Here is a 10,891-nt window from a genome sequence, read left to right on the forward strand (position 1 = left end):
TAATAAAGTAATATAACTGAGTTTTATTACTCAAATCTATTAGTGCCGATAAGTTTATGCTCAGTCACTTTGAAATATCATGTCGACTCAGCAAGGTTCTCTCTCTTATAAACAATATGACAAACCAGTGTGATATGGGGTGTGGCGTCCACTCTGCATCCCATATAAAAAGCCTGATAGAGAGGCAGGTTGGGTGATATCATCAGACTGATCATCTTTGAACATGGCAACGTTAAAGGCGTGTAGTGCTCTCGTGACCGGGGCCAACCGAGGCTTGGGTCTAGAAATTGTCAAGCAACTCCTGGAGGCCCGTTGCTCCCAAATTTTTGCTGCATGTCGTGACCCAGATGGGACCAATTCTGAGGTGAGTATTCAAGAGCTTAGGACAGAAGACATCTATAGAAATGTGCATTTTATCATTCACATTTTCTTTCTGATTCAGGCACTGAGAGAACTGGCCAAAAAACATCCAGGCGTTGTCACCATTGTGAAGCTTGGTAAATGTGGATTTGTCTTTTAGACTTTACTTTACAGTAATAGTTGTTTTCTGAGGTTAGAAATAACCTTTTTACAACTGATAATTTTTCTGCCGATATTAGATGTTGCTGATCCATGCAGTATCAAAGAATCTGCCAAGAAAGTGGGTTCTCTACTGGGCAAGAATGGTTTGAACCTGATCATAAATAATGCTGCAGTGTTACCACAAAAATCCATGTGGAGCACCACCGTTGAGGACATGATCCAAGCCTTCAACACCAACGTGATGGGGCCTTTATTTGTCATTAGGGTAATGGAAAGAGTTTTGGGGAACAAGACTAATCTAAAACAAGTCTAGATTTCTTGCAATATCTAAAACACTTGGTTGTGAATGTCTTTAATCAGGAGTACCTGCCGTATCTGCGTGCAGCAGCTAAAGCCAGTGGAAAACCAGGGATGTCATGTGATAAAGCAGCTGTGATCAACATGTCCACAAATTCATCATCTATGAGCCTCGTGGCAGCAGAGACAGAGCCATTCCCGCTCTTCCCATACAGTATCAGCAAGGTACACAAGAAGACCTTTTTGAGACAGGCAGGAAAATGTAGTTTGAAACTCTATTAAAAGCAGATATTTGGAAATGTGTTTCAGTCTGAATGGTCAGAATAGATTTCAAAGAGTTTTTTTTTTTTCTCTTTGTTTATTCGGGACTCTACACATGTAATAATAATAGTGTAATAATGAGTAAAGATTATACAAATGAGCCATGTGCAAATTTATCTATTCATTGACTGCTATACTCCCTGAACATACGTTCTTATCAAACACTGTCTCAACTTATTAGAAACTGAAAAACAAATTAGAAGTGGTTGCAGTGTTAACAAACTTTGTCATGCATCTGTTTTCCTTTCAGGCAGGTCTAAACATGTTGACTGTGTATACTGCAAGGGACTTAAAGGCAGATGAGATCCTCTGCATTTCCATTCACCCAGGATACGTGAAAACAGACATGGGGGGAGATAAGGTACATCTAGATTAAGTAATAAAGGTGATTTGCTGTAATGGGGTGAAACCATAAATGAGGCACAAAAGCACACAGGTGGTTTCTGTTTGTCAACATTACACTATTTTAATTGCATGTTATTCTCTGTTTGTCCACCAGGCACATATCGACACCAGGACAAGTGTGGAGGGGATGATGCGTGTCTTTGGCAGCCTTACTGAGAAACAGCATGGTGGATTCATGGACTACACTGGAAAAACTATGCCCTGGTAAAACAGAAGAACAAACCAGTCTTCCATAAGGAAGGCCAAAGAAGTGTTAATCTATATGCCTTGTATTACCCATCATATAAAAAGTGATAAGCAACGTCATTAACTTTTATGTCAGACAACATGGTAACTTGATTTTGTGTTCAATACAATAAAACTAACTAAACAAACAATACTGCAATATTGTCATTTTTCCGAACTTTTTGTGCATTCATTTCAATAAGAAGAAAAGAAAAAAAAACCTGTCAACACTTCACATATTTAGACATACAGTGCCCTCCACAATTAATGGCACCCCTGATAAATATGATCAAAACTGGCTGTAAAAAATAAATCTGCATTGTTTATCCTTTTGATCTTTCATTCAAAAAAATTGCAAAATTCTAACCTTTCATTTAAGTAAAAGTATTGAATGTGGGGGGGAAATCACATTATGAAATAAATGTTTTTCTCCAAAACACGTTGGCCACAATTATTGGCACCCTTTTATTAAATACTTTTTGCAATCTCCTTTTGACAAGATACCAGCTCTGAGTCTCCTCCTATAATGCCTGATGAGTTTGGAGAACACCTGACAAGAGATCAGAGACCATTCCTCCATACAGAATCTCTCCAGATCCTTCAGATTCCCAGATCCATGTTAGTGCTTCTTCTCTTCAGTTCACTCCACTCATCAGGTCAGGGAACTGGGACGGTCATGGCAGAAGCTTCATTTTGTGCTCAGTTACCCATTTTTGTGTTGATTTTGATGTTTGTTTTGGACCGTTGTCCTGAATGAAGATCCAACCACGGCCCATTATAAGATTTCTAGCAGAGGCCGTCAGGTTTTGATTTTTTATCTGTTGGTATTTGCTAGAATCCATAATATCATGTATCTGAACAAGATGTCCAGGACCTCCAGCAAATAAATAGGCCCACAACATATAAGATCCAGCAGTATATTTAACCGTAGGCATGGGGTACTTTTTATCCCTGTTTGCACCAAACACATCAGCTGGGTTTGCTGCCAAAAAGCCCTTTTTTAGTCTCATTTGACCACAGAATCCGGTCCTTTTTGAAGATCCAGCCGTGTCTGACAACTGAATATGCTGGAGTTTATTTTTGGAGGAGCGAGGAGGATTTTTCTTGAAACCCTCCCAAACAACATGTGGGGATGTAGGGTTTTTTTTAGGTTTTTTTTTTTTGGCTTTCTGACCCCAAGACTCAACTAATCCCTGCAATTCTCCATCTGTGATCCTTGAAGAGTCTTTGGCCACTCAAACTTTCATCCTCGCCGTGCATTAAGACAGTATAGACACACGTCCTCTTCCTGCAGATTTGTAACATCTTTAGTTGATTATAACTTCTTAATTATTGCCCTGATGGTCAAAATGGGGATTTTCAATTCTTTAGCTATTGTCTTACAGCCACTTTCTATTTTGTGATGGTCAACAATCTTTTGCTGCGCATCAGAACTATATTCTTTGGTTTTACTCATTGTGATGGATGATTAAGGGAATTTGGCCTTTGTGTTTCCTCATATTTAAACTCCTGTGAAACACGAAGTCATAGCTGAACAGTTTCATGTTCCTAGTCAGGTGTGCTAAAAAAGGTAAATATTAATGGGAATATACTTCAGAGATATTTTACTGGTAAAAAATTCTAGGGGTGCCAATAATTGTGGCCAACGTGTTTTGGAGAAAAACATTTATTTCATAATGTGATTTCCCCCCACTTTCAATTCTTTTACTTCAATGAAAGGTTAGAATTTTGCACATTTTTTGAATGAAAGATCAAAAGGATAAACGATGCAGATTTATTTTTTACAGCCAGTTTTGATCATATTTACCAGGGGTGCCATTAATTGTGGAGGGCACTGTACATGCTACTACATGCACCTCAGCAAACAATACGGGATGGTTTGTTAATTTAAATCGTTAATTTACATTTTGATAAATATCCTTTTATCCTTAATAGTTTAATAAACTATCTACTGGGATTAGCAAGCTGATATATGACTTGTACTAAACGTAGCATTGTGAAAAGCACAATAAATACAACAGAATTTTTTGATTTGATATTTTGTTACATAGTGACATTTATATATGAGGTAAAAATTAATATAAGTAAATTATACAAACATATACAAACTGTCCATAAAACTTCAAAATATACACTACCAAACAAAGGTATTGTAACGGTCACCAGCTGGAGTGCCCTTGGGAGCCACCAGAGGGCACTCCACACCAGACTATCATGTTTCACTCACAAACTGCATTTCCCAGAACTCACTGCCCGGACTCATCATCACTGATTGCATTCACCTGTATCTCATTACCTTGTTAGTCTCAGCCTATTTATTCCATGTTCACTCATTCACTCACTGCGAAGTTTTGTTTTAGTGTCACACTGCAATTCTGAGCATTCTCCCTGGTTTCATGTTTCATGTTTCATGTTTCATGTTTCATGTTTCATGTTTCTTGGTTTTTGGATTTCTTGCTAGGGATGGGGAAATGAAGCCTCATGAATCACTGAGGCTTTCCCCTGACTGTTCCGGGAAAAGATTCAAAGCTTCGAGAGTGTCGAGAACAGCGCCATCTGGTGCTTATTTAAAATAAAGCAGCCAGAAGCCTGTGTTAGAAGCTCTGGCAGATGAAGCAACCACAACACACTCCATAGTTTCAATGTTATGTGTACAAATAAAAGCCTTACATGTTTGTGTTTGATTTGTTCATTAAATAAATTCATTTTCTCATTTAAGTGTGACAATAACATATAATAGCTTATATGCTTATATGATTCATTAAGATTTAATGTCTCTCTCTCTCTCTCTCTCTCTCTCTCTCTCTCTCTCTCTCTACACACACACACACACACACACAATGAATAAGGACATTGTCTAATAGGATCATCTGTTATTAAATGTCAATATCAATAATTGTAAATATCAACCAGACTGAGCTGAGGCAACAATGACTCGTTAAATAGATCTGAAGTTCGAGCCTTCTGACACCCAAAGCGAAACGCGCACGTGACTTGACAGAAAGTGAGGCTTCGTTTGTCATCGATCACGTGACTCTAGTAAACCAATACACGCCTCGATACGGGGCTTCACTACAAATTGTGTCGCTTATGTGATACGCGCATCGAAGCTTCAGTGTCATATGTAACATCACTATTTCTTGCCCTGTTCCCTGGATTACTCTTTTGCCTCTGACCCCTGCCTGTTTGTTTGTTTGTTTGTTTGTTTGTTTGTTTGTTTGTTTGGACTGCCTTCCTGTGCTTGACCCTCTGCTTGTGTTTATGATTCTGGATTACGCCTTAAAATAAAGCTGCATTTGGATCTCACGTCTGTGTCTTGGAGCAGTTTCGTGACAGAAAACTTCGCCACACCAAGATCCAGCAGCAATGCCAACCATGGATACAGCAGTACAAATCCTGCGTCTCCGTCAGGGGAATCGGCCGATTGAGAGGTATGTCGAAGAGTTTATTGAACTGGCACATCTCACCTCAATGAACACAGAATGCCTTATGATCTTTTTTCGGGGAGGACTATCTGAACCGCTCAGTTCATTCATGCCCTTGCATGATCCTCACGGGACTTTAGAGCACTATATTGATCTGGCCCTTTTGTTGAGCGGCTCATTTACTGTGGGCGGGGTAGAGGAGGAGCTCCGTGAACCCACAGTATCCCCTCAGCCTGAGTCTCTTCACGTCAGCCCTGCCATGCTAGAGCTACTTCACATCAACCCTGAAGACACCAGGCAGTGCTAGTCTCCGCCGAGCCAGTGTCTCCGGGCAAGATGGCCGCCGCCGAGCCAGTGTCTCCGGACAAGATGGCCGCTGCCACGTCGCCTGAGCCCTCAGCAGAGATGGCCGCCGCTGTTCACGTCATGTCCGCCGATCCAGAGACTGTTCACGTCACGTCCGCCAAGCCAGTGCCTCCGGACAAGATGGCCGCTGCCGAGCCAGTGTCTCCGGACAAGATGGCCACCCCCGAGCCAGTGTCTCCAGACAAGATGGTAGCAGCGTTTGGCTTCTTCCTCCAAACATGGCGAGTGGAGTTTAGACCAAAAAGCTCTATTTTTGTCTCATGAGACCACATGACCTTCTCCCATTCCTCCTCTGGATCATCCAGATGGTCATTGGCAAACTTCAGACAGGCCTGGACATGCGCTGGCTTGAGCAGGGGGACCTTGCGTGCGCTGCAGGATTTTAATCCATGACGGCGTAATGTGTTACTAATGGTTTTCTTTGAGACTGTGGTGCCAGCTCTCTTCAGGTCATTGACCAGGTCCTGCCCTGTAGTTCTGTGCTGATCCCTCACCTTCCTCATGATCATTGATGCCCCACGAGGTGAGATCTTGCATGGTGCCCCAGACCGAGGGAGACTGACCGTCATCTTGAACATCTTCCATTTTCTAATAATTGTGCCAACAGTTGTTGCCTTCTCACCAAGCTGCTTACCTATTGTCCTGTAGCACGTCCCAGCCTTGTGCAGGTCTACAATTTTATCCCTGATGTCCTTACACAGCTCTCTGGTCTTGGCCATTGTGGAGAGGTTGGAGTCTGTTTGAGTGTGTGGACAGGTGTCTTTTATACAGGTAATGAGTTCAAATGGGTGCAGTTAATACAGGTAATGAGTGGAGAACAGGAGGGCTTCTTAAAGAAAAACTAACAGGTCTGTGAGAGGCGGAATTCTTACTGGTTGGTAGGTGATCAAATATTTATGTAATTCAATAAAATGCAAATTAATTATTTAAAAATCATATGTGATTTTCTGGATTTTTGTTTTAGATTCCGTCTCTCACAGTTGAAGTGTACCTATGATAAAAATGACAGACATCTACATGCTTTGTACGTAGGAAAACCTGCAAAATCGGCAGTGTATCAGATACTTGTTCTCCCCACTGTACCTTGCTGTGTTTTCTAGCTCAGACCTTTAATCTCTACTCTCACTTCAGAAACAGTGTATATGATTTTAATAAAGTAATATAACTGAGTTTTATTACTCAAATCTATTAGTGCCGATAAGTTTATGCTCAGTCACTTTGAAATATCATGTCGACTCAGCAAGGTTCTCTCTCTTATAAACAATATGACAAACCAGTGTGATATGGGGTGTGGCGTCCACTCTGCATCCCATACAAAAAGCCTGATAGAGAGGCAGGTTGGGTGATATCATCAGACTGATCATCTTTGAACATGGCAACGTTAAAGGCGTGTAGTGCTCTTGTGACCGGGGCCAACCGAGGCTTGGGTCTAGAAATTGTCAAGCAACTCCTGGAGGCCCTTTGCTCCCAAATTTTTGCTGCATGTCGTGACCCAGATGGGACCAATTCTGAGGTGAGTATTCAAGAGCTTAGGACAGAAGACATCTATAGAAATGTGCATTTTATCATTCACATTTTCTTTCTGATTCAGGCACTGAGAGAATTGGCCAAAAAACATCCAGGCGTTGTCACCATTGTGAAGCTTGGTAAATGTGGATTTGTCTTTTAGACTTTACTTTACAGTAATAGTTGTTTTCTGAGGTTAGAAATAACCTTTTTACAACTGATAATTTTTCTGCCGATATTAGATGTTGCTGATCCATGCAGTATCAAAGAATCTGTCAAGAAAGTGGGTTCTCTACTGGGCAAGAATGGTTTGAACCTGATCATAAATAATGCTGCAGTGTTACCACAAAAATCCATGTGGAGCACCACCGTTGAGGACATGATCCAAGCCTTCAACACCAACGTGATGGGACCTTTATTTGTCATTAGGGTAATGGAAAGAGTTTTGGGGAACAAGACTAATCTAAAACCAGTCTAGATTTCTTGCAATATCTAAAACACTTGGTTGTGAATGTCTTTAATCAGGAGTACCTGCCGTATCTGCGTGCAGCAGCTAAAGCCAGTGGAAAACCAGGGATGTCATGTGATAAAGCAGCTGTGATCAACATGTCCACAAATTCATCATCTATGAGCCTCGTGGCAGCAGAGACAGAGCCATTCCCGCTCTTCCCATACAGTATCAGCAAGGTACACAAGAAGACTATTTTGAGACAGGCAGGAAAATGTAGTTTGAAACTCTATTAAAATCAGATATTTGGAAATGTGTTTCAGTCTGAATGGTCAGAATAGATTTCAAATAGGTTTTTTTTTTTTCTCTTTGTTCATTCGGGACTCTACACATGTAATAATAATAGTGTAATAATGAGTAAAGATTATACAAATGAGCCATGTGCAAATTTATCTATTCATTGACTGCTATACTGCCTGAACATACGTTCTTATCAAACACTGTCTCAACTTATTAGAAACTGAAAAACAAATTAGAAGTGGTTGCAGTGTTAACAAACTTTGTCATGCATCTGTTTTCATTTCAGGCAGGTCTAAACATGTTGACTGTGTATACTGCTAGGGACTTAAAGGCAGATGAGATCCTCTGCATTTCCATTCACCCAGGATACGTGAAAACAGACATGGGGGGAGATAAGGTACATCTAGATTAAGTAATAAAGGTGATTTGCTGTAATGGGGTGAAACCAAAAATGAGGCACAAAAGCACACAGGTGGTTTCTGTTTGTCAACATTACACTATTTTAATTGCATGTTATTCTCTGTTTGTCCACCAGGCACATATCGACACCAGGACAAGTGTGGAGGGGATGATGCGTGTCTTTGGCAGCCTTACTGAGAAACAGCATGGTGGATTCATGGACTACACGGGAAAAACTATGCCCTGGTAAAACAGAAGAACAAACCAGTCTTCCATAAGGAAGGCCAACGAAGTGTTAATCTATATGCCTTGTATTACCCATCATATAAAAAGTGATAAGCAACGTCATTAACTTTTATATCAGACAACATGGTAACCTGATTCTGTGTTCAATACAATAGAACTAACTAAACAAACAATACTGCAATATTGTCATTTTTCCGAACTTTTTTTGCATTCATTTCAATAAGAAGAAAAAAAAACCTGTTAACCCTTCACATATTTAGACATACATGCTACTACATGCACCTCAGCAAACAATACGGGATGGTTTAATTTAAATCGTTAATTTACATTTAATTTACATTTACATTTTATCCTTAATAGTTTAATAAACTATCTACTGGGATTAGCAAGATGATATATGACTTGTACTAAACGTAGCATTGTGAAAAGCACAATAAATACAACACAATTTTTTGATTTGATATTTTGTTACATAGTGACATTTATATATGAGGTAAAAATAAATATCAGTAAATTATACAAACTGTCCATAAAACTTCAAAATATACACTACCAAACAAAGGTATTGTAACCTTCACCAGCTGGAGTGCCCTTGGGAGCCACCAGAGGGCACTCCACACCAGACTATCATGTTTCACTCACAAACTACATTTCCCAGAACTCACTGCCTGGACTCATCATCACTGATTGCATTCACCTGTATCTAGTGATGTATGTCTCGAGACCGGTCTCGAGACCACTTTTACGTGGTCTCGGTCTTGTCACGGCCTTGACGGTCTTTGGTCTTGGTCTTGTCTTGGTCTCGGACCTCTCGGTCTTGTCTAGGTCTCGCTGTCTCAGACCGACATAGTGGTCGGGGGATTTAGCAATACAATACTAAAATATCCACGACGACACAGCGTTCGATAATGCAACATTATTATCCGCAACGGAACGGATTGAAGCGCGCGTCCGAGTCAAGACAGTGCTGCGTGTGCGCGAGCCACGAGAAAACACTTTATCCGCGCCACTGATCGCAGCGGCAACGAGCACTTTCATCACTTGATTTAAAAAACACATATCAGTGACATGATGGGTTTTAACTTCATTCAGGAGATTTTGGGTAACTGCACAACTGACAGATGACTTTGAGCGCACCGCCAACGGTGTGTGTGTGTGTGTGTGTGTAACCATAGCGACAAAACGACCAACTTTCGGATCCTGCACTTAAGCCTATAATTTCGTTTTTAAAAATGTAATTATGTATTTAAAAGTTGCAGAATGGATTAATTTGGAGACTCCGAAATCGGCAGAGATAGGCAGGCATTTGCTTAGATGAATTTGTGTCTTTGATATCTCTGTGTGTGTGTGTGTGTGTGTGTGTGTGTGTGTGTGTTGTTTGATTACAGCATTGTATTTAAGATGGTGTTAGACTAAATAAATGGTCTTTTAAATATCATCTGCATATCTCCGTTGTGTTGACTAAACATTAGGCCTAATCCAAGTTTATAATTGTGTATCTTTAATTTGATGTTACAATTTCATCTACAAATTAAGAATAATTTCAATTGGTTACATATTTCTCATTCTTTAGACAGTTGTTGGAGGAGCAAGATGGTGTTGGAGGTGTTTGATGTTTTGTCAGATGAACCAGTCAGTACCAGTCATGTCAGTCCTCAACGGTACACAAAAGTTAAGGGAGTCTCAATCCTCTAATAGTGCAGTAACAGCCGTCATGCAATTGCTACACATAGGCCTAGTTGATCTCACCCAGTCTGCAAAAACATTTACAGTGAGCTCACAGTCACACACATGACATGGTCTGTCTCTGTATTGTTCTGCCTGTGTAGTTGAAGTAATACCGTCTAATATGTATTGAATGTAGCCTAAACTGCGGCTGAACCCTAGTATGCTGCTGTTCTTGAATTCATACAAGTTATTGCTTAGCTTCAACACTAGTCTGTTTTTTTTTCCCTCCGGTCTCGACTTGGTCTCGGTTTTGGTCTCGACTTGGTCTTGGTCTTGTCTTGGTCTCGATACCCTCTGGTCTTGGTAGTGTCTTGGTCTCGGTTTAGGCGGTCTTGGCTACAAGTCTACCTGTATCTCATTACCTTGTTAGTCTCAGCCTATTTATTCCATGTTCACTCATTCACTCACTGCGAAGTTTTGTTTTAGTGTCACACTGCAATTCCGAGCATTCTCCCTGGTTTCATGTCTCTTGGTTTTTGGATTTCTTGCCCTGTTCCCTGGATTACTCTTTTGCCTCTGACCCTTGTTTGTTTGTTTGTTTGTTTGTTTGTTTGTTTGGACTGCCTTCCTGTGCTTGACCCTCTGCTTGTGTTTATGATTCTGGATTACGCCTTAAAATAAAGCTGCATTTGGATCTCACGTCTGTGTCTTGGAGCAGTTTTGTGATAGAAAACTTTGCCACACCAAGATCCAGCAGCAATGC

The 10,891-nt window shown here is 40.6% G+C and overlaps 2 protein-coding genes across 2 annotated transcripts; both read left to right on the plus strand.

Moving 5' to 3' along the window:
• Nucleotides 1–223: 223 nt before the first annotated feature.
• On the plus strand, nt 224–1,753 carry LOC307162053 (C-signal-like; the record flags this gene model as incomplete). Its single annotated transcript, XM_079877119.1, has 6 exons — nt 224–364; nt 443–497; nt 600–787; nt 883–1,044; nt 1,391–1,501; nt 1,640–1,753. The coding sequence occupies 6 exons, from the start codon at nt 224–226 to the stop codon at nt 1,751–1,753; spliced, it is 771 nt and encodes a 256-aa protein (XP_079733245.1).
• A 5,180-nt stretch (nt 1,754–6,933) lies between these two features.
• Nucleotides 6,934–8,483, plus strand: LOC307172101 (C-signal-like; the record flags this gene model as incomplete). Its single annotated transcript, XM_079894161.1, has 6 exons — nt 6,934–7,074; nt 7,153–7,207; nt 7,310–7,497; nt 7,593–7,754; nt 8,102–8,212; nt 8,351–8,483. 6 exons carry the CDS (start codon nt 6,934–6,936, stop codon nt 8,462–8,464), a joined length of 771 nt encoding a protein of 256 aa, XP_079750287.1. The 3' UTR covers nt 8,465–8,483.
• Nucleotides 8,484–10,891: the final 2,408 nt, after the last annotated feature.

The sequence above is a fragment of the Squalius cephalus genome, assembly GCF_949319135.1.
Source record: "Squalius cephalus genome assembly, chromosome: 1".
NCBI classification, from domain to species: Eukaryota; Metazoa; Chordata; class Actinopteri; order Cypriniformes; family Leuciscidae; genus Squalius; species Squalius cephalus.